General features: G+C 48.6%; 1 protein-coding gene across 5 annotated transcripts; it reads left to right on the forward strand.

The window, feature by feature from the left end:
• LOC101164779 (mechanosensitive cation channel TMEM63B) lies at positions 1–24366 on the forward strand. Of its 5 annotated transcripts, none has more exons than XM_023953622.2 (24): positions 1–424; positions 11216–11434; positions 11537–11616; positions 12021–12059; positions 12899–12989; positions 13368–13405; positions 13482–13624; positions 14108–14159; positions 14862–14970; positions 15234–15304; positions 15378–15458; positions 15579–15702; positions 15775–15908; positions 18198–18335; positions 18416–18569; positions 18644–18750; positions 18894–18980; positions 19066–19131; positions 19204–19366; positions 19442–19547; positions 19626–19793; positions 22807–22922; positions 22987–23070; positions 23901–24366. In XM_023953622.2, exons 2-24 carry the CDS (start codon positions 11243–11245, stop codon positions 24099–24101), a joined length of 2544 nt encoding a protein of 847 aa, XP_023809390.1. In that variant the 5' UTR covers positions 1–424; positions 11216–11242; the 3' UTR covers positions 24102–24366. The 5 variants fall into 5 exon arrangements, with proteins under 5 accessions (XP_023809390.1, XP_023809399.1, XP_078805281.1 ...); XM_078949155.1 differs by having other exon boundaries at positions 424–550; positions 23904–24366; XM_078949152.1 differs by lacking the exon at positions 1–424 and adding an exon at positions 425–550.
• The last annotated feature ends 894 nt before the right edge of the window (positions 24367–25260 follow it).

Consider the following 25260-nt stretch of genomic DNA (forward strand, 5'->3'; position numbering starts at 1 on the left):
TGGATGGATGGATGAATGGATGGATGGATGGATGGATGTGCTTCCTCCTTTTCTTCCATCTTCATCAAAGCTTTTTTTCACTGCAGACAGAATCAACAATCATTTCATGAACTCAAAAACGTCACAACAGCCGTAAGGAGACCGGGATCACCGGTTCCTGACGGAGGTCCTCCGTTCTTCTCCTCCTCTCCGGTGTGTGTCCGGTTCCTTCACAATAAAAGCACCGCGGTGGCGGATGGGAGCGTTGCTGCCCCCTATCGGCCGCTGTGCGCAAGTACCATCCCCCTCCTCCTCCCCCCGCTGCACCGGCTCTGCTCTTTTTCTATTCCCGGAGAGACCTCCTCCATTTTAACACCGACACCCGGCGCAGGAACAGCGGCCCGCGAGAACTCTGTGGCCGGCGGACGCACGCGCGGCGGCGGAGGTAGGTGTTTCCGGTGGCTTCGAGCTTTTCTGCGGCGGCGGCTGGCGGGGGATTTGTCAGACTTAACGGCTCCGTTGTGATCTGCGGTTCGTCCAGAGCTGAGGACAGATGGCGGTTCTACTGCAGGTACCGGCTCGGTTCTGAGTGGAACGTTAATCGCGGGATTTGCGGGACCGTGCGCGGCGTCGTGTGCGCCGCGGATGCGCCCGCAGGCCGCTCCCGTTGCTCGTGCCGCTCAGAGTCAGACAGCATCCATTCGGCTGCCTTTTACAGGGAGCGTTGAGGCGCGCGCGCGCGCGCGCGTGCTTGGGTTATGTAAGCGGTGCGCAGAGGCCGCGCGGCGCGATCCGCATGTCTGTGACCTCCCGTTTTGCGTCCGTAGGGACCGATCCACCGCCTGGGTCTCTCTGCGGCGCGCCGGCCGGGCTTTGTGGGGGGCTGCTGTGGGAAGGGGGCCCGCGCTGAAGGCGGCACGCGCCGCTTCCGTGTCAGTGGGGTGATGGATGCGTGATGGACGGATGGAAGCCTCTCGGAGCTCCATGATGCTCTGGAGGGTTCAGGTCTCGGCATCCGTCCAGAACCTTCTCCCCGTCACACCAGCGGGGGGGGGTCTGTCTCCTGATGCTGATGGTTCCGTTGCTGTATGAACTTTGTAAACACGGGGGGGGGGGGGGGGGGGGTGTCCAGAACCTTTACAGCCGTTTCTCCTCCATCTTTGATCCATAATGATCTGGTCTGATCACATGGATCCAGTGAGAGAGCAGAACCGGATCAGCTGATAGAACCTCTGAAAGGTGGTTCAACTCCAGACAGGGTGTGTGGAGGGGGAAGGACCGCTGAGGGTGGTTGGAGGGGGGAAGGACCCCTGAGGGTGTGTGGAGGGGTGAAGGACCCCTGAGGGTGGTTGGAGGTGGGAATGACCCCCGAGGGTGTGTGGAGGGGGGAAGGACCCCTGAGGGTGGTTGGAGGTGGGAATGACCCCTGAGGGTGTGTGGAGGGGGGAAAGACCCCTGAGGGTGGTTGGAGGGGGGAAGGACCCCTGAGGGTGTGTGGAGGGGGGAAGGACCCCTGAGGGTGGTTGGAGGGGGGAAGGGCCCCTGAGGGTGGTTGGAGGTGGGAATGACCCCCGAGGGTGTGTGGAGGGGGGAAGGACCCCTGAGTGTGTGGAGAGGGGGGAAGGACCCCTGTGGGTGGTTGGAGGGGGGAAGGACCCCTGAGGGTGGTTGGAGGGGGGAAGGACCCCTGAGGGTGGTTGGAGGGGGGAAGGACCCCTGAGGGTGTGTGAGTCTGCAGGGAGATTCTTCTGTTTGGGGGCCCCTGGAGGCCCCTAAACGGTTTATAGAATGACCCCCCCCCCTCCCAGACACAGGACACCCTGAAACATCTCAGAGTCCTCCTGGAAGGGGAGGGTCTGAGCTTCACCATTGAGACCGCCCCCCACCAGTACCAGAGTTCTGGGCTCGAGGACGATGAAGGTCGGCTCAGAGGTTGGTTCTTCCCTCAGAGAAGCTCCGCCTCCATGCAGCCAATAAAAAAAGGAGAACCAATCAGGAACCGTGAGAATGTTTGCCTCCAGAGAGCCGCTGTACCACAGTTCCTTGTTTTCTTGAAACATTCAAATGTTCATGATGTCAGAGTGCGGCACAAAATGGCGCCCTGGGTGTTGATGGAAGGTCAACGTTGTGGTGATCTTCAACTTTGGTTTGTCCCAAATAGCTACATGAGTCTGAGAAGAGCTGAGGGCATCCCACACGTTTCTTTAACATTGCAATAAGCGAAGGTTTGGCGCCGCTGTGATGTAGGGGTGTGGCCTGGGAAGAGTCTGGCCATACGATACGCATCAGCTGTTGTACCAGAACACATTTTATTTCTTTTTTCTAAGAGTATGAGTTAGAAAAAGTCTTCCTGAATCTGAATCCGTCTTCCACTGTAATAAATGCTACATGGATGTGATGTAATGACCACAGTGTGAAGCTCTGCAACCGTCTCATGTAGACGCGGCTGTCACCCAAACTCATGGGGCTTTTATTTTGGTAACTTAAATATAGGAAGGGAACAGTCATCATTGTCTGATTTAAACACAATGACTGAGGAAATAAAGTCTAGTGTTTATTCCAACATTCATGTAGATTCTCCAGAACTTTTAGGCGGTTCAGGAGTCTGAGCGGAGCTTCAAAAATAAAGAAAAAATACAAAAAACACAAATTCTTTCCAGAATCATTAAAGTGATGATGATGAGGATGACGGGATGAAGAGCTTTAATGCGGCTCAGATGCTTTATTTCTATGACCGTCTGCTTTCTCACACGTGGAAGTAACCGAACAGATTTCACCGCTCATCGCCACGGCGACGGTCTTTTTCCAAAGCGTTGGACACATCACTCGGATCCATCAGAACCAGAACTGCAGAACTTTGGCCCGCTTTGCCGACAGCATTTTGTCTCCTTCACTGGTTCTGATCTGAGCTCCAAAGAACCACAACCCGTGTTTTCATGTTAGCGGCAGAGGTTCTGTTCGGTACCGTCCTGCTCTAAGAGGCTCCGTCTGCATTTTTGAATCCATACAAATATCACCAAATCCCCCTATAGGCTGTGATGTCATGGGTGTGGCGACAGAGCCCCCCCCTGCAGATCGTTGGTCTGCAGACCAGCTGTGAGGGGGAGTTTTCATGTCAGTGGCTCCAAACTCAGACACAAACATTCATCTCTGCAGTTCTGTACATGTTCTGGGTTTGGACCAGAACCGGGGGTAGACATACATCCTGGTACCTGTTCTGTTGGTTCCTGGTACTCAAAACTGTGAAGATGACAGTGGACTTGAGGAGCCCCCCCTAGACTCACTACCCCCCCAGGTTCCTGGGGTCCACCAACTGACAGGACCTGAAGTCACCCCCACTCTGGAAAAAGTTAAGGAGTCCAACCTGATGATCAATCGGGTCAGGAACGGAATGGGGGGGGGTAATTAGATAACTAATTTGTGTCATTTAATCCAGTGTTTTTCAACCTTTATTGAGCCACGGCACACTTTAGCCTTGACAAAAATCCCGCGGCACACCAGCATCCCCAAAAAAAAAAAAAAAAGCAGAAACTCATAGTCTGTTTTGATCTACAGCCCCCCCCCCCCCCCCCGGCAATCTGACGTGCATTTTTGTGATAATTGTGGCAGAAAAAGCAGGAAGTTGCAGATGTTTTTCTAAAAGATGTAATAAAAGTTAAGTTACATACAAACTGTATGTTCGTTGTGTTTTCAAAACGCTGTCCCTTTAAGCCAATGCATCATGGGAGATGTAGTGTGAAAACTGCGAGAAAACGGCAGAAAGACTGGCGTCTCTGAGCTTCATGGTTTTGTTCACTTGTTCCACGGTCTGATACCGGATTCTGTGGAAAGCTACACCGCTAAAGACGAGCTTTAGCTGGTGTTTTTGTTGGAACTGAGTGAGTTATGAGCTAAATTGGAACAAGGAAGTGAAGACTTTAACCACTTCTGATTGGTCAGACTGATGACATGTGATTAAGCCTTCAAGAATGATTGGTGGAGTCGTGGAGACAGTAAAAGCTGCGGGACTTTTCCTTACACACTTATAGCTGCAGCTATTTCGCGTTACCGTCATTCTTATCAAAATGCCTTTAATAGAATCAAATAAACACAACGAAAAAAGTATTTTATGATCGTTTATATTCCTAACTACTCAGTGTTTTATCAGGACCTGTTTGGATGAACAAAGAGCTGATTTCCTGGAGATGGTTAATGTTTTTAGATCAGTTAATGAGGGCAATTTTCCACGGCGCACTGGACCATCTCCCGCGGCACACTAGTGTGCTGCGGCACACTGGTTGAAAAACACTGATTTAATCAACTTCAACAAAACTTTAACTCTACCAATTCACACTTTTATAGGTTCTTACAAATGAGACATTACAGTCAAAGTTAAACTATTGAAGATCTTCCAGCTGAACATGATCATCAAAGCTCATTTGGTTTCTAGAATAGATATTTATGTGATGAAATGGACATACATGAAAGATGCTTGGAGACATGAGTTCTGCATAGAAATATCAGAATCCATGTGGGGAAGGGTTTCTCCAAGATTCCCTCTCGCTCTGTCAACAGCAAACACCAACCGATACGATTTAAGATCATCATCGGCTCCTCTGCTCCAAAGTACGATTGCACATAATAGATCCTTCAACGACTCCCATTTGTGATAAATGTCAAACATCTGAAGGCTCATTGGCTCATGCTTTCTGGTCTTGTCCCTCATTGGTTTATTTGGTTGGATTTTTTGACCGTTTACCTCGTCTCTGCTCCTGCTCCTACACCTGGCTGTGGTTCCTGTCTCCGGCTCGACTCGCGCCCCTGACTGTCCCCCCAACTCCATCTGGATGAAGCTCGTCTGCTGGACTTTATACATGTAGTTGTAGATTTAGATAAGTTAATTCTTCTCTATGAGTTCTGGTAAATCGCCTGTCCGTCCTGGGGGAGGATCCCTCCTTCATGTGGACACCCCTGAGGTTTCTTCGTTTTTTCCGGAATCCGTTTTTTTGGGGAGTTTTTCCTTACAGAGAGGGGGGGTCTAAGGGCAGGGATGCCAGTATAGCTTAGTCAGTTTGTTAGTTCATTTTAGTATTTTTCTATTGAACTCTTTGTATTCATGATCCTTTTGAGTTCATGTTTTACTTCGAAGCCCATCGAGACGACTGTTGTTGTGATTTTGGGCTATACAAATAAAACTGAATTGAATTGAATTGAATTGGTGGCTGTTGGAAGAGAATATTGACTGATATTCCAAAGCATATGGTTGCAGAGCTCGCCATTATTGGCTGCATCTGTACCAGAACTACTGACTGTAGTGCAGCAGCCACTAGAACTCAGGTTGATGACTGCAGAAAGAGCGGAAAACTACGGCTTCTGCCTATTTTACAGCTGACATGTTATCTGACATCCATGGAGAAATTCAGCACCGCTTCAGTTAATGTTCATGATAAACTCTGGACACCATTTCTGAATCCCTTTCAGAAAGGTCAAAGGATTTAGCTCTGCGTTTGTCCTCGTCTTTATGTCCTATTTGGACGGCCTGTAAATGTATATTGAATAGATTCTTTATTTACTGGTGTTTTTTCATTCGGTTTTGTTATGGTCTAAAGAGCACCTGAACTGTTGGTTTTGTCTATTTGAAAACCAAAATAAAATATAAAAAAAAAAAGAAATCCAACCAGCTGCTGACCGTCTTCTACGCTGCAACAGTCTGTCCACCTGGTCTGGACCTGAATCCAGACTGCAGGGAACCACCAGGTCTGCTTGGAGGATTGTTGGCTCCATCCTTGCCTCCATTGGCTTGTGGGTGGGTCATGTGACCCTGTGGTCACGAAAGTAACTGCAACACGGAGTTGGTGGTTCCAAACCCACAATTACAAAAACAAATGAATCCGACCAGAACCAGAAAGTTTGGCTTCAACATTTCAGGATCTTCAGAAGTTTTTCTACCGTCGTCATGGTCCACAAGACTACAACCACACACACACACACAATTACACAACCACACACACACACACATTTACACAACCACACACAGTTACACAACCACACACACACAGTTACACAACCACACACACACACATTTACACAACCACACACACACACACACACAATTACACAACCACACACACACACACATTTACACAACCACACACACACACACAGTTACACAACCACACACAAACACACACACAATTACACAACCACACACACACACACATTTACACAACCACACACACACAGTTACACACCAACACACACACACACTTACACACACACACAGTTACACAACCACACACACACACACACAATTACACAACCACACACACACACACAATTACACAACCACACACACACACACAGTTACACAACCACACACACACACACACAGTTACACTACCACACACAAACACACACAGTTACACAACCACACACACACACAGTTACACACAAACACACACAAACACACACAGTTACAAAACCACACACACACATACAGTTACACACACACACAGTTACACAACCACACACACACACACAATTACACAACCACACACAAACACACACAGTTACACAACCACACACAAACACACAATTACACAACCACACACACACACAGTTACACACACACACACACACACAATTACACAACCACACACACACAGTTACACAAGCACACACAAGCACACACACACAGTTACAAAACCACACACACACACAGTTACACAACCACACACAAAAACACACTGTTACACAACCACACACACACACAGTTTTACACACACACACACACACACACACACACACCGTCACACAGCCACACACAGTTATACACACACAGTTACACAACCACACACACACACACACACAGTTACACACGAACAGTTAAACACACACACACAGAGTTACACACACACACACACAGTTACACACACACACACACAGTTACACAACCACACACACACAGTTACACACACACACACACAGTTACACAACCACACACACACACACACAATTACACAACCACACACACACACACACAATTACACAACCACACACACACACAGTTACACAACCACACACAAACACACACAGTTACACAACCACACACACACACACATTTACACAACCACACACACACACACAGTTACACAACCACACACAAACACACACAGTTACACAACCACACACACACACACAATTACACAACCACACACACACACACAGTTACACAACCACACACACACACAGTTACACAACCACACACACACACACAGTTACACAACCACACACAAACACACACAGTTACACAACCACACACACACACAGTTACACAATCACACACACACACATACAGTTACACACACACACAGTTACACAACCACACACACACACACAATTACACAACCACACACAAACACACACAGTTACACAACCACACACAAACACAGTTACACAACCACACACAAACACACAATTACACAACCACACACACACACACATTTACACAACCACACACACACACACACAATTACACAACCACACACATTTACACAACCACACACACACAGTTACACAACCACACACACACACACACAGTTACACAACCACACACAAACACACACAGTTACACAACCACACACACACAATTACACACCAACACACACACACAGTTACACACACACACAGTTACACAACCACACACACACACACACACAATTACACAACCACACACACACACAATTACACAACCACACACACACACACAGTTACACAACCACACACAAACACACACAGTTACACAACCACACACACACACAGTTACACACAAACACACACAAACACACACAGTTACACAACCACACACACACATACAGTTACACACACACACAGTTACACAACCACACACACACACAATTACACAACCACACAAAAACACACACAGTTACACAACCACACACAAACACAATTACACAACCACACACACACAGTTACACACACACATACACAATTACACAACCACACACACACAGTTACACAAGCACACACAAGCACACACACACAGTTACAAAACCACACACACACACAGTTACACAACCACACACAAAAACACACTGTTACACAACCACACACACACACAGTTTTACACACACACACACACACACCGTCACACAGCCACACACAGTTATACACACACAGTTACACAACCACACACACACACACACACAGTTACACACGAACAGTTAAACACACACACACAGAGTTACACACACACACACACAGTTACACACACACACACACACACACACAGTTACACACACACACAGTTACACACACACACAGTTACACACACACACACAGTTACACACACACAGTTACACACACACAGTTAAACACACACAGTTAAACACACACACACACAGTTACACACACACAGTTACACAACCACACACACACACAATTACACAAACACACATAAACACACACAGTTACACAACCACACACAAACACAGTTACACAACCACACACAAACACACAATTACACAACCACACACACACACAGTTACACACACACACACACAATTACACAACCACACACACACAGTTACACAACCACACACAAGCACACACACACAGTTACAAAACCACACACACACACAGTTACACAACCACACACAAAAACACACTGTTACACAACCACACACACACACACACACACACAGTTTTAAACACACACAGTTACACACACACAGTTACACACACACAGTTACACACACACACACAGTTACACACACACAGTTACACAAACACAGTTACACACACACAGTTACACACACACAGTTACACACACTCACACAGTTACACACACACAGTTACACACACACAGTTACACACACACAGTCACACACACACAGTTACACACACACACAGTTACACACACGCACAGTTACACACACACAGTTACACACACACACACACACACACAGTTACACACACACAGTTACACACACACACAGTTACACAAACACAGCTACACACACACAGTTACACACAGTTACACACACACAGTTACACACACACACAGTTACACACACACAGTTACACAACCACACACAAACACACACAGTTACACAACCACACACACACACAGTTACACACAAACACACACAAACACACACAGTTACACAACCACACACACACATACAGTTACACACACACACAGTTACACAACCACACACACACACAATTACACAACCACACAAAAACACACACAGTTACACAACCACACACAAACACAATTACACAACCACACACACACAGTTACACACACACATACACAATTACACAACCACACACACACAGTTACACAAGCACACACAAGCACACACACACAGTTACAAAACCACACACACACACAGTTACACAACCACACACAAAAACACACTGTTACACAACCACACACACACACAGTTTTACACACACACACACACACACCGTCACACAGCCACACACAGTTATACACACACAGTTACACAACCACACACACACACACACACAGTTACACACGAACAGTTAAACACACACACACAGAGTTACACACACACACACACAGTTACACACACACACACACACACACACAGTTACACACACACACAGTTACACACACACACAGTTACACACACACACACAGTTACACACACACAGTTACACACACACAGTTAAACACACACAGTTAAACACACACACACACAGTTACACACACACAGTTACACAACCACACACACACACAATTACACAAACACACATAAACACACACAGTTACACAACCACACACAAACACAGTTACACAACCACACACAAACACACAATTACACAACCACACACACACACAGTTACACACACACACACACAATTACACAACCACACACACACAGTTACACAACCACACACAAGCACACACACACAGTTACAAAACCACACACACACACAGTTACACAACCACACACAAAAACACACTGTTACACAACCACACACACACACACACACACAGTTTTAAACACACACAGTTACACACACACAGTTACACACACACAGTTACACACACACACACAGTTACACACACACAGTTACACAAACACAGTTACACACACACAGTTACACACACACAGTTACACACACTCACACAGTTACACACACACAGTTACACACACACAGTTACACACACACAGTCACACACACACAGTTACACACACACACAGTTACACACACGCACAGTTACACACACACAGTTACACACACACACACACACACACAGTTACACACACACAGTTACACACACACACAGTTACACAAACACAGCTACACACACACAGTTACACACAGTTACACACACACAGTTACACACACACACAGTTACACACACACAGTTACAAACACACACACACAGTTACACAAACACAGTTACACACACACAGTTACACACACACAGTTACACACACACAGTTACACACACACACACACAGTTACACACACACAGTTACACAAACACAGTTACACACACACACAGTTACACACACACAGTTACACTGCTGCCCTGTAACATCCTAACTCTGCCACCAGGGGCGATGTGAGGTTTAGTGTCTTGCCTAAGGACACTTTGCCAGCTGTGGGGATTGAACCTGTGGTCAAAGGTCGACCGCTCTTCCACTGGGCAGAAAAGTGGAGCTTTAGGTTCTGCAGAAGATCAGAGTCTGAGTCGCCTCAGCGCCCCTCCCCCACAAAAGGTTATCTGACAGATCCAGATGATCCTATGGCCAGTCTGTTGCCTCTGATGGGGGGGGGGGGGGGGGGGGGCGGCAGATAAGTCGAACAGCCTCCCCCCCCCGATGTTCTACCATCACAGTGTAGCAGGAGCCCCTTCAGGGTGGGGCCGTGGGGGCTGGAACATGTCACTTCCTGTCACAGAAGCGGGGTCAGGATTGTTGCCTTGTTTCCATAGAAGCAGAGGGGCAGTGATGCATGCTGGGAAATGTAGCCTCCCTCCGTTCATCTTCAGATCAGAGACTATCGTTTGGACGTCTGCCCCGTTCCAACATCGGATCAACACAACAGCTTAGAGGGAGGGGGTGGATTAAGAGCCCCCCCCTGAGGGGTGGAGGGGGTGGATGAAAGACCCCTCCCAGGTCATGGGGGGCCCCCTCTGAATGGAGCCCCTTCCAACCCCTCCCCAAAGGTTCATGTGTTTTGTCTCCTCCAGGTGTTCTCCCAGGATGCATCAGTGAGCATGCTCCCAGCGGTTGTGGTTACCATGGCGATTCTAGGGAGCAGCCAGGCCTGCAGCGGCCAGGAAAACTGCTCGGCCGACAGCGAGTCCAAGGAGTACTGCTACTCGGCCCGGATCCGCAGCACGGTGCTGCAGGGGCTGCCGTTTGGGGGCGTGCCCACCGTGCTGGCGCTGGACTTCATGTGCTTCCTAGTGAGTCTCAGTCTGAGCGTCTAACCGTCAACCTACAGGTCTGTGGGGAGCAGAACCTGGGAAACGTTCACTGACTGCGGGAAAAAACCTGCTCTTCTTCAGGTGCTCCTCTTCGTCTTCTCCATCCTGAGGAAGGTGGCGTGGGATTATGGACGACTGGCGCTGGTTACAGATGCAGACAGGTACTTAAAGAGAACGGTTCCGTCCTGGCCCGGTCCTGGCCCGGGTTAACAACGACCAATGCTGTCGACCTCCAGAAAGTGGGCCACTGTTGGTGGAGGAAGAGGAGGAAGGCTAGAGAAGTAGAGAGATGAAGGACAGAGATGGAAATGGGGTCACAGGTTCTACAGGACGGAAGGAGAACTTTGAAGAAGGGATGAGGAGCAGGAAATAGCAGAGATCAGTGAGGAAGAAGAGGAGGAAGAGTGGAAAGACAGTTGTTCCTGAGGAGGAGTTCAGGAGAGGAGGCAGAGGAGGTTCTGGTTCTGGATAAATGAAGGAGGGGGTGGGGGAGGGGCGTGTCAGTAACTTCTTCTTCTTCTTCATCTTCTTGAACTGCTCCGTTCTTCTGTTTCTCTCCCTAAAGACTGAAGAAGCGTTTCAGCGACCTGGAGGAGCAGGAATAGTACGTTACTCGCTGTGTGTGCTAACACCCTCCTCTTCCTCCTTCAGTCGCCTCCTCGCTGCTGCTTCTCCTCTCAGAGCTAACTGCCACGTTCATGTGTGAGCTGCACTGCCCCCTGCAGGCGGGGAGGAGGAATCCCTGCAGCGTTTCCTTCGTTCTTCCTCCTGACACGCGTGTTTTAAAGCAGACGTTTGGTTCTGAGGGTTCTGTGTTCCCGGGTTCTGCTCTGTGGGCACTAAGGGCTGTTGTGCGTGTCATGCTAACCCGTGCTGAATGTGGCCTTAACGCTTCCTAACGCTCTTCTCTCCATGCGATCACAGCCGCAGACGTGATCGGGATAACTATGAGCCGGTGAAAAGGTAACGCCACGTTTGCCGCGGCCCGTGTGGTGAGCCCTGTGGCGTGTTAGCCAGAGCGCTAGCTAGCAAGTAGAGCAAACCGACGGCGCCGCCTTCAGTTTCCTTTGAGGAGAAAGTCAAAGTAAACTGAAGCAAAGCCGAGCGTTTGTGTGTTCTCTGTGGAGAAGCTGCATCTCACTGCTGCATGAAAGGCCGCAGGATGGAGCGTCCCTGTCATTCAGACGGAGGCAGACTCCGCCCACCCATCACCAGACGCCGTGACCTGTCAGAGCTGGCTGTGACACCACAAGGGGTCTCAGCCAACGGGTCTGAGAACTCGTGAGCCCCACCCGGTGACCCACTTTAGGACGGGTGATCATGTCTGTGCCGCCACAGGGGACCAGAGGGATCTGCTTTGTGTCCTTCCTTCGGCCCACAGGAAGTGCTGAGCTTTGGGTCAAAGGTCAGAGCATGCTAACGACATCCTGTTTGTGTCCTCAGCGTTGCATCCGCGATGCACTCAGAGACGCCGGACCGCTACGAACGGCTCACCTCTGTGTCCAGCTCTGTGGACTTTGAACAACGGGACAACGTAAGGAACCAGGAAAAACCTCCACAGGACCTCCTGATCCACCGCTCCACCAAAGCTGTAGAGAAGCATCTCAAACATCATCACACATCCACACGGCAGTGTGGTGCTGCAGAAAGGCCGTTAGGGTTTCAGTTGGTCCACCCTGTGACTGGAAGGTCGTGGGTTCAAATCCAGGTTGAGTCATATCAAAGACTTTAAAAATGGGACCAATGCCTCCCTGCTTGATTGGGTTGGATTGGGGGGTTAAATCCACCAAATGGTTCCCAAGTGCAGCTGTGTCTGCGGCTCACAAATGTTTCACAGATTTAGGGATTTCATTTAGTTTAGTTTGATCTTCTGGCAGACAGAAAGGTTCCTCATGAAGTCTTTGTCTTTCAGGGTTTCTGCTCGTGGCTCACGGCCATTTTTAGAATAAAGTGAGTATGAACCAGTTGGAAACCACGACACCTGAATCCGCCATCCTCTGACACCTGATCTGTGGTCCTCCTGCAGGGACGAGGAGATCAGGGAGAAGTGTGGCGAAGACGCGGTGCACTACCTGTCCTTCCAGCGCCACATCATCGGCCTGCTGGTGGTGGTTGGCGTCCTCTCTGTCGGCATCGTCCTGCCCATCAACTTCTCTGGAGATCTGCTGGGTAAGAGCGGAGTCGTGGCCCAGTCCTGCGCCCTGTGGACTCTGCTCACGCTGCTCTTGCTTTGTGTCTGGTTGGTTCTTAGTCAGGATTATCAGTAAAGATGCTCCCCTGAGCCAAGGAGCTCCTGGACCTCCGTCCAAGGAAGGTAACGATGGAACAGAGCGCTAGATGCTCTGCGCCCTATAGACCTGTGGTTGGCGTCCGATGGTAGATGGTGGTGTTAGGTGGACCCTGTCTGGTGGCTCTTTGTAGACTGTGAAGCCAACAGTGTCACTGACCAGCAGCTGCTGACAGTCTGAACATAGATAGTAGGGTATCATGCAGACATCTCTACAACAAAAAGTCTATCAGAGGTTATCAGGAGTCCAAGGATCTGGTGCTTCATCCACTGATGAGGTCTTCCTGGTTTGGGTTTCAACACTCAGTCGGAGCTCACAGATGGTCCTGTTTGTCCGCTGACAGCGTTCGTCTCGTTTCTTCCAGAAAACAACGCCTACAGCTTTGGACGCACCACCATAGCCAACCTGAAATCTGGGTAAGTGAACTGGCACCTGTTCCTGCAGGAAAAAAAACGCAAGAGTGGGCGAAACTGTTTGCATATGTTAGCATAACGACTCCGTTAGCATGACGACTTTAGATGCAAAGAAAATGTTAGCAAAGCTAAGCTAAACGAGTCCGTGGATGGGATCAGTTAGCTTAGTGAAAAATCTAGGAGCAGAAAGGAAGTGATGTCCGTCTAGAAAAAGAAGGAAATGGGATTTAGTGATGCTAGCAAACGACAGGAAATGTTGACTCACAAACACACACCCAGGCTTGTCAGATGAAAACTCTTACAGAAGGTCGGTTTTGCGTTCATTCCGCGTTCCCCCATTTTCGGTTCTGTCCGCTGAAGTGAATCCGGGTTCCTCACATGAGGTCGACGTACGCGGGGTCCAGGACTACGTTCTGTGTAGATTTAGACCGCAGTCTTTACGTCGGCCTGGCCCGTCAGCCTCCTCTTCTTCCAGAACGTTCCATCTGTGGGTGAGACAGGGGGAACAGCGGCACATGTTGCTGTTTTATCGAACTTTAAGTGCCGCAAACGCATCCGATAAATGATCGCTGCTCAGAAACGGTTAGACTTCCTGTAGGAAGAGGTCTGATTCTCCACATCAAAACCAAACGACGGGATTGGACGCGTTTGGTTTGTGGCCATGAAAGCGCTCAGCTGAAAACAGTGACGTCTGATGTTTTCCAGGACCAACCTGCTGTGGCTCCACACCACGTTTGCGTTCATGTACCTGCTGCTGACGGTCTACAGCATGAGGAGACACACGTCCAAGATGCACTACAAGGAGGACGACCTGGTAGGACCGCTGGTCACCACGTTTCCTCAACCAGCTGGACATATGGCACCCAGCTAAACCCAAACGTCAAGAACACGAATGTCTGCAGGAGAACCGAGGTTCTCCACAGAAGAACCAGACGTTTGAAGGAACAGAGCTAAAAACTGTTTTCTAAAGTCTCTGAAACAGGCGTCAGATCAGTTTCATTTGCTTCGGTTGAAAATCTGTCAGTAACTTGAACCCAGTGAAAGCTGCTGCTTTAATCCCAGTGTTTTGTCTTGCAGGTGAAACGCACTTTGTTCATTAACGGCATCTCTAAGTACGCGGAGGAGAGTCAGATCAAGCAGCACTTTGAGTAGGTCCACAGATGGCGTGGCGGACGCTCTCCCAGCGCGTCGTGTCTTTACCGCTGCTCTGTCCCCCTGCAGGCAGGCCTACGAGAACTGCGTGGTCTTAGAGGCTCGGATCTGCTACAACGTGGCCAAACTGATGGCTCTGAATGCTGAGAGGTCAGGCAGGGTGCATGCTGGGAAGTGTAGGAGAGTTATGTTTTCACCTGTAAGCGGCTCAGAACCCGAGTCAGGGCGTCCGACACTCACCTGCTGGTTTCCTCTGAACGGCGCTGGCAGGAAGAAGACGGAGCGCAGCAAGAAGTTCTTCACCGACCTGATGGCCAAGGAGCATGTCCCCACCATGATCAACCCCAAACCCTGCGGACACCTTTGCTGCTGCGCCATTGCCGGCTGCGAGGAGGTCAGCTGGTTTAACCTGGGTCACAGGCCCCGCCCACTTTGTCTGTGTTCATGATTGTACCTTCCACGGCAGGAGGAGGCGGTCAGTTACTATACCAAGATGGAGGCGAAGCTGAAGGAGGAGTACAGGAAGGAGAAGGAGAAGGTCCACACCAAACCTCTGGGCATGGCCTTCGTCACCTTCCAGAACGAGGCCATGACAGCCATGTAAGCCCCGCCCCCAGACGGTCGCTATCCACGCTGGACGGCGTCAGGACCACTTCAGTACTCAATACTTTACCCAAAACGTTACTGCAGTTACTACCTTGGTTCCTGCTTTAGTAGTAACTGAAGTACTAACAGTAGTATTTGTAATAGTAAGTAAAGTAGTAACTGAAGTAGTCAGTAAAGTAGTAACTGCAGTAGTAAGTAAAGTAGTAACTGCAGTAGTAACTGAAGTAGTCAGTAAAGTAGTAACTGCAGTAGTAAGTAAAGTAGTAACTGAAGTAGTCAGTAAAGTAGTAACTGCAGTAGTAACTGAAGTAGTCAGTAAAGTAGTAACTGCAGTAGTAACTGAAGTAGTAAGTAAAGTAGTAACTGCAGTTTTTCCCGAAATCCGTTTTTTTTAGGGTTTTTTCCTCACAGAGAAAGGGGGGTCTAAGGGCAGAGATGTCAGTTTAGTTTAGTCAGTTTGTTAGTTCTATTTAGTATTTTCCTATTGAATTCTATGTATTCATGATCCTTTGGAGTTCATGTTTTACTTTTTCAATTACCGATACGAAGCCCATCGAGACGACAGTTGGTGTGAATTTGGGCTACAAATAAAATTGAATTGAATTGAATTAGTAGTAACTGGAGTAGTAACTGATGCAGTAATTGAAGTAGTAAGTAAAGTAATACCTGAAGTACTTTCTACAGTAGTAACTGATGCAGTAACTGAAGTAGTAAGTAAAGTAATACCTGAAGTACTTTCTACAGTAGTACCTGATGCAGTAACTGAAGTAGTAAGTAAAGTAATACCTGAAGTACTTTCTACAGTAGTAACTGATGCAGTAACTGAAGTAGTAAGTAAAGTAGTAACTGAAGTACACAGTAGTAACTGATGCAGTAATTGAAGTAGTAAGTAAAGTAATACCTGAAGTACTTTCTACAGTAGTAACTGATGCAGTAACTGAAGTAGTAAGTAAAGTAATACCTGAAGTACTTTCTACAGTAGTACCTGATGCAGTAACTGAAGTAGTAAGTAAAGTAATACCTGAAGTACTTTCTACAGTAGTAACTGATGCAGTAACTGAAGTAGTAAGTAAAGTAGTAACTGAAGTACACAGTAGTAACTGATGCAGTAATTGAAGTAGTAAGTAAAGTAATACCTGAAGTACTTTCTACAGTAGTAACTGATGCAGTAACTGAAGTAGTAAGTAAAGTAATACCTGAAGTACTTTCTACAGTAGTACCTGATGCAGTAACTGAAGTAGTAAGTAAAGTAATACCTGAAGTACTTTCTACAGTAGTAACTGATGCAGTAACTGAAGTAGTAAGTAAAGTAGTACCTGAAGTACTTTCTACAGTAGTAACTGATGCAGTAACTGAAGTAGTACGTAAAGTAATACCTGAAGTACTTTCTACAGTAATAACTGATTCAGTAACTGAAGTAGTAAGTAAAGTATTACCTGAAGTACTTTCTACAGTAGTAACTGATGCAGTAACTGAAGTAGTAAGTAAAGTAGTACCTGAAGTACTTTCTACAGTAGTAACTGATGCAGTAACTGAAGTAGTACGTAAAGTAATACCTGAAGTACTTTCTACAGTAGTAACTGATGCAGTAACTGAAGTAGTAAGTAAAGTAGTACCTGAAGTACTTTCTACAGTAGTAACTGATGCAGTAACTGAAGTAGTACGTAAAGTAATACCTGAAGTACTTTCTACAGTAGTAACTGATGCAGTAACTGAAGTAGTAAGTAAAGTAGTACCTGAAGTACTTTCTACAGTAGTAACTGATTCACTAACTGAAGTAGTAAGTAAAGTAGTACCTGAAGTACTTTCTACAGTAGTAACTGATTCACTAACTGAAGTAGTAAGTAAAGTAGTACCTGAAGTACTTTCTACAGTAGTAACTGATGCAGTAACTGAGGTACTCACTAGTGCCTCACCTCACAGGAAGATGCAATAACTTGGCTGAATTAGCTTGATTTTCAAAATAAAACATGGCATCTCTGTTCATTTTTTTGAATAACCTGTGCTCTGGTCCACCTCTGTCACCTGGACAGGGTTAAACCGCCACTTCTTAAAGATGTCATAGCAGTCCGTGGCGTTTAGAGGTTGGGGGCCGCTGCTGTAGAGCTTTCCTTTGGAAGAGGGGCCATAAATCAATGAAGGAAACCGATCAATCGGTCAAAATGGACGATCTGAGAAAATCCTGTCTGCCTCATGCACATACACGTCATACATGCACAACACCTTCTACTTCCTTCCTCAGTCTCTGACTCCACCCTACCCCCCACCCGCCCCTCCCTGCAGAATCCTGAAGGACTTTAACGCCTGCCAGGTTCAGGGCTGCCGCTGTCGTCAGGAGCCCCGTTCTTCTCAGTTCAGTGAAGTCCTCCACGTCCATAACTGGAGTGTTCTGTACGCGCCCGACCCTCAGAACGTCCGCTGGTATGTGCCCAGGCCCCGCCCACACCCACACCCCTTTGCCTGATACTCAGAGGTCATTTGGTGTTGTGCTTCCTCCTCAGGGAGCACCTGTCGCTAGGCGGCATTTCATGGTGGATCCGCTGCTTCATCATCAACTGCATCCTCTTCATCCTACTCTTCTTCCTCACCACGCCTGCCATCATCATCTCCACCATGGACAAGTTCAACGTCACTAAGCCCGTGGAGTATCTTAATGTGAGCCGCCGCCGCGTCCTCTCAGGCGCTCCTCTTCGGCTTTGCTCCTCTGACCCGGTTTGTCTGTTTGGCAGAACCCCATCGTCACTCAGTTCTTCCCTACTCTGCTGCTCTGGGCCTTCTCTGCCCTGCTGCCCACTATTGTCTACTACTCTGCCTTCTTTGAGGCCCACTGGACCAGGTACTGCTGCTTCCTCCTCCTCTTTCTCTGCTGTCATGCAGGTGTTCTTTAGGGCCATGGTCCAGTACAGGTTGTAGTCTTTGACAGTCCAGACCCAGTCCAGTGTCAGAGGTCCTAATGTGAAGGTGCATCTGGGTTTGCAGGTCTGGAGAAAACCGAACAACCATGCACAAGTGTTACACCTTCCTGATCTTCATGGTTCTGCTGCTGCCGTCACTCGGACTCAGCAGGTAAGAAAAGATCTCGGCTGGTCTTCTGGAGCTCTGCACACCTTGGATCCTCTTCCACTTCTCACTGGTTTGTGTCGTCTTCCAGTCTGGACGTTTTCTTCCGCTGGCTGTTCGATAAGAAGTTCCTGGCGGACGCTAAAGTCAGATTTGAGTGAGTGTGATTGCTCTTACATCCGTAGACCCCATTGGTGGTTCAGCCGGTCACAGTCTGCTCTCCCTTCAGGTGTGTCTTCCTTCCGGATAACGGAGCGTTCTTTGTGAACTACGTCATCGCCTCAGCCTTCATTGGAAATGCCATGGACCTGCTGAGGATACCTGGTCTGCTGATGTACATGATCCGGCTGTGCCTGGCTCGCTCCGCCGCTGATCGCCGGAACGTCAAGAGGGTGAGGGCAGGACTTCAGATGTCAGCTGGTCATTTCTGAAGTGTCCCGTTTTGACCCTAATCCTCGTCTCCACAGCATCAGGCCTATGAGTTCCAGTTTGGCGCCGCCTATGCCTGGATGATGAATGTCTTCACGGTGGTGATGGCCTACAGCATCACCTGCCCCATCATTGTCCCTTTTGGTTGGTCCCCCCTCCGCTCGTTAACATACTAGGTCCAGTACCGGTTCAGCAGTTCTGATTCCTCTAACTCCCCTCCAGGTCTGATGTACATGCTGCTCAAACACCTGGTGGACAGGTACAACATGTACTACGCATACCTGCCCTCCAAACTGGACAAGAAGATCCACTCTGGCGCCGTCACCCAGGTGGTTGCTGCGCCCATCCTCTGCCTCTTCTGGCTGCTCTTCTTCTCCACTGTGCGCACAGGTGAGCCCACGCCGTGCTGGACACATGCTGCTTCTTCACGTCACAGTTTGGGACTCAACTCAACTCAACTCAACTCAACTTTATTTATATAGCACTTTCATACAACAGTAGTTGAGACAAAGTGCTGAACACAACAGTAAAAAACATTAAAACATGTTACGGGGGGGAAAACACAGAGGGAGATAAAACTATAGAAAACAGTAAACAGTTAGAAAAACAGTGGTCTCATATTGGGTTAAAAGCCAGAGCATAAAAATGGGTTTTTAAACGGGTTTTAAAAATGGACAGTGAAGGGGCTTCTCTAATGGCCAGCGGCAAAGTATTCCACAGCTTTGGAGCGGCTACAGCAAAAGCTCTGTCCCCTCTGAGCTTCCGTCTGGACCTCGGTACCTCTAGAAGCATCTGATCAGCTGATCTGAGGCACCGTGCCGGCGAATAGGGAGTGAGAAGCTCAGAGAGGTACAGCGGGGCAAGACCGTGTAAAGATTTAAAAACAAGCAGAAGAATCTTAAAATGAATTCTAAAATGCACAGGCAGCCAGTGAAGCGATGCTAGGATCGGCGTGATGTGGTCTCTTTTGCGTGCTCCAACCATAAGACGAGCAGCTGCATTTTGAACACGTTGGAGACGCAAGAGAGACGACTGGCTGAGTCCAAGATAAAGAGAGTTGCAGTAATCCAGCCGGGACGTGATGAAAGCATGGATTACTGTTTCAAAGTGTGCAGGTGTTAAAAAAGGTTTTACCTTAGCAAGTTGGCGAAGGCTTAAAAAGCTTAACTTCACTACAGAGCTTATCTGTTGGTCCATCCTAAAATTACTGTCCAATTTAACACCCAAGTTAGAAACAGTTGATTTTAAGAAACCAGTCAGAGAGCCCAGATCAATCGGGGACGGTCCACTAAAATCATTCGGTCCAAAAATTACAACTTCTGTTTTCTTTTCATTCAAACTCAAGAAACTTAGGGCCAACCAGTCCTTAATGTCATGGAGACATGACAGGAGCCGCGTCACAGAGAGATTATCCTTTTTTAGCGGCAGATAGATCTGACTGTCGTCAGCGTATAAATGAAAGGAAATGCAGTGTTTTCTTAGAATGGACCCTAAAGGTAACAGATATAAAGAAAACAGAAGAGGTCCCAAAACCGACCCTTGTGGGACCCCATAGGGAACCCGAGCTGTGGTGGATTCATAACCACCTAAACTGACACACATGGTTCTTTCCGCCAGGTAGGATTTGAACCAGTCCAGTGCAGTACCTTGAATCCCCACCAGGTTCTGGAGCCTAGAAATTAAAGTGCTATGGTCTACGGTGTCGAATGCTGCAGTTAGGTCCAGCAGAACTAGAACAACATAATCTCCAGCATCATTGGCCAAGAGAATGTCGTTGCTGACTCTTAGCAGTGCTGACTCCGTACTGTGAAGGGGTCTAAACCCAGACTGGAAGACTTCAGGAATTTTATGTTGGTTTAAGAAATCCTCCAGCTGTGAGTAGACCACTTTCTCCAAGAGTTTAGAGATATAGGGCATCTTGGAGATGGGTCTAAAATTGGCCAGTACAGCACTGTCCAGGCTGGGTTTTTTAAGTATCGGCTGAACCATTGCATGTTTAAAGGTGGAGGGGACGACACCAGCAGCAAGACTGCTGTTGATAATAGAGAGGACCGTCTGTGCAATGCTGGGGAAGACCTCCTTGAAAAACTTAGGAGGTATGGAGTCTAGGGGAGAACCTGATGGTTTGCTTTGACTGACTAATTCATTTAAAAATTGAAGAGACGCTGGCTCAAATTCTCTAAATACAGCTGGGCAGAGAACACAGGTCGATGGGTCGGAGGAAGGTAGAGTAATGCCAGCCCTTATATTTGATACCTTATTGTTAAAAAACTGTAAAAACATATTGCACAGGTCAGTGGAAGCTTCTAAGGACACCGCCTGTGGAGGATTAAGAACAGAGTCTATCATTTTAAAAAGCACCCGTGGGTTATGCTGATTAAGAACAATAATATTAGCCAAGTACTCTTGTTTAGCAAGTTTTACAGTGCCCTGGTAAAAATGCCAACAATTCTTCAAGATTTGTAGTGAGATTTGCAGTTTGTCCCTCCTCCACCTGCGTTCAGCTTTCCTACAGGCCCTCCGAGCTGCCCGGGTTCTCTCATTGAACCAGGGCTCAGGTTTAGGACGGGGCTTTAGTGTCTTTAGAGGAGCCACAGAATCCAGGATGCTGGTGCAGGAGGAACTGAACCAGGAACTCAGCTCAAGAACATCAGCAGCAGAGGGAGGGACAACGAGCTGGTTAAAAGCAGAGGAAAACCGACCAGCAGTGGAAGAGTTAAAAATCCTGCGACGCTGAGGAGGGGCGGTAGATTTAACAGCAGTGCGTGAAAGTCCAGCTTCAAACACTACAGGCATGTGGTCTAAAACAGCTAAGTCACAGATCTCAATATTAAAAACAGGTAGTCCATGGGAGAGGACGAGATCCAGTACGTGTCCTTGTTCATGAGTGGTTCCAGACACCCACTGAACAAGGTTAAAAGAGTCAATGATCTCTAAAAAGTCCTTCACCAAAGGCTTTTCAGGGCAACACACATGAATATTAAAATCCCCAACAATAAGAACACGATCGTAGAGTGGCATCATTTCAGCCAAAAAGTCAGAAAAATTTGACTCAGGTCAGCTGTAGTCGAGTTCCTGAAGAAGGACTCTGTCACGTCTTTGGGCAACGCCCCCATTTTCAGTAATTGTAAAGGTTTTTTTCCTAAGGCGGTTCAGATTAAAGGGTCGTCTCCATCCTCTACTCTCCACTGTCATGGCTCCGCCCCTCACATGCTGTTACTATGGTAACGGTACAAGATTTGAGTTTAGCTGGAGATGAAAGAAATGCTGACCTTAGATCCTCTGATGGGTCTCCTCACTGGGCCAGAGCTCACCCGAAGGCAGAAACAGCGTGTTGGAGTAAAGGGGGTGGACTTATGTGACTGAGTCGCCATTCATTGATCCTACATTGGTTGTCCTTTAGGTTTTGAGACGCCAACCTCCATGTTCACCCTGGTGGTGCTGATTGTCACGATAGTGGTGTGTCTGTCACACGTCTGCTTCGGACATTTCAAGTACCTGAGCGCTCACAACTACAAGGTAAGGCTCGTCCGAAGGTTTCGGTCTGGTGTCGCTCAGCGTCTCACTCCGTGCTCCGTCTCAGATCGACACCAAGGAGACCGACCCGGAGGCTGTGGAAAACGGACGCCCTGCTCGGCCCTCCTCTTCCTCAGTCGCCAAGTCTCAGGTGAGCCACTTCCATCGGGCCTCCTGGAGCCAATGGGGGCATCGGGGCCCCCTCAGGCTTTGGATCAACGGCGGACTTTTGCACCTCTCAGTTTCAGATTGCAAAGATTCTCGCTAGCATTCCTGGCGAGGATGCATGAAAATGTCGGCACATCCGGAACCCTCAGATAACTGCATGAAAGGTCCCAAAATGAAGAAGGGGTGAATGGTCTGCTCTTAAGACGCCTTCCCAAAACTCCTGGACACGTCTTCCAATCTACCAGAAAGAACCATTCACACGCAATGTGGGAGTGGCCGTGCCACTCAACCAGTCCACCAGAACCAAAGAAAGGTTCAGCATCTTAAGCTGTACATATCAGTTTGCATTTTCATACTTTGTTAGTCTTTGCACTGGCTTCAATTCAGTGTCCAAGTGGACAGTGACAGTAAAGGCATATCTATCTATCTATCTATCTATCTATCTATCTATCTATCTATCTATCTATCTATCTATCTATCTATCTATCTATCTATCTATCTATCTATCTATCTATCTATCTATCTATCTATCTATCTATCTATCTATCTATCTATCTATCTATCTATCTATCTATCTATCTATCTATCTATCTATCTATTTTGACTAGTTACTGAGGTACCCAGGAATCAAACCACCAACCTTTCAGTTGGGGTGCTTGTAACTTGTCTGCCTTGACCCACAGCCACCCGTTTCTGCTGCTGTCCATCCGCCTGCAGCTCCAACGGCAGACCTGCAGCGGCAGAAACCCAGAACGGTCCTGTGGGGCCCTGCTGATGGTTCTGACCCGATTGGGCTGTGTTCTTTGTTTCCAGCAGAAGCAGGCGCAGCAGCAGCAGATGTACATCGCACAGGTGCTTCAGGACCCCACCTCAGACGAGGCGGGAGGGGGCAGCAGCGAGGAGGACCGCGGCTCGTCGCAGGACGAGGAGATGCTGAACGGAGGAAACAGCATCAACGAGGCGGACTTCCAGTCGGGGGAGGACAGTCTGATTGCCAACGAGGTCCATCAGTAGCTGGGGCCAAAATTGGAGGGAGGGGGTGGAGCTAACGCGGGACACCTGCTCTTCAATTAAACAGGTTTAAGACTGAACAGCAGAAATTTAGCTCCGCCCCCTCTCTGCCTGTAGATTTGGACCGTGGCGCCGGGTTGCTGTTGTCCAATCCTGTGCCGAGGCACAGACGCTGTGCTGCTGCCACAGAAAGTCTTTGTACGGGACTGCCAAGCCAAAACGTTCTTTTCAGGGGTGGGTGGGGTTTAAATTTTGTGCCTGGGCTGGACCTCTTTTGTTCGTGTGTTCTGTGGGTCACCTGACCTTGACCTTACATCTTTACTTCAGAAGGACCCGGCGGCAGTGAAGCCGCTGTCAAATCACGGAAACACCACTCCCCATTTCACTGACACAGCCCCGCCCCAGATCCTGTGAGGTCATCGCGTCACCTGACAGCCGTTTCTGTTGACCTGCTGAGCTTCTCTGCATGTTGCTGAAGCACCACCTTCTGGTGTCGTTGGGCTGACCCATGTGACCCACGCTCCTGGACCAGGACCCACCCAACTCCTCAGACACTCCACAGCACCTCCACAGTTCAGGCACGCCTCCACATGTCAGGCACGCCTCCACAGTTCAGGCACGCCTCCACAGGTCAGGCACGCCTCCACAGGTCAGGCACGCCTCCACAGTTCAGGCACGCCTCCACAGGTCAGGCACGCCTCCACAGTTCAGGCACGCCTCCACAGGTCAGGCACGCCTCCACAGGTCAGGCACGCCTCCACAGTTCAGGCACGCCTCCACAGGTCAGGCACGCCTCCACAGTTCAGGCACGCCTCCACAGGTCAGGCACGCCTCCACAGGTCAGGCACGCCTCCACAGTTCAGGCACGCCTCCAAAGGTCAGGCACGCCTCCACAGTTCAGGCACGCCTCCACAGGTCAGGCACGCCTCCACAGTTCAGGCACGCATCCACAGGTCAGGCCCGCCTCCACATGTCAGTTACGCCTCCACAGTTCAGGCACGCCTCCACAGTTCAGGCACACCTCCACAGTTCAGGCACACCTCCACAGGTCAGGCACGCCTCCACATGTCAGGCACGCCTCCACAGGTCAGGCATGCCTCCGCATGTCAGGCACGCCTCCACAGGTCAGGCACGCCTCCACATGTCAGGCACACCTCCACAT

Source organism: Oryzias latipes, chromosome 1 (assembly GCF_053564925.1).
Source record: "Oryzias latipes strain Hd-rR chromosome 1, Olatipes_Hd-rR_3.1".
Taxonomy (NCBI): Eukaryota; Metazoa; Chordata; class Actinopteri; order Beloniformes; family Adrianichthyidae; genus Oryzias; species Oryzias latipes.

What these genes read in the sequence shown, in the direction of transcription:
- LOC101164779 (XM_078949152.1), top strand. An exon ending in ATAGCCAACCTGAAATCTGG is followed by an intron (nt 14,160 to 14,861) that starts GTAAGTGAACTG and finishes GATGTTTTCCAG; the next exon opens with GACCAACCTGCTGTGGCTCC. An exon ending in GACGCTAAAGTCAGATTTGA is followed by an intron (nt 19,132 to 19,203) that starts GTGAGTGTGATT and finishes CTCTCCCTTCAG; the next exon opens with GTGTGTCTTCCTTCCGGATA.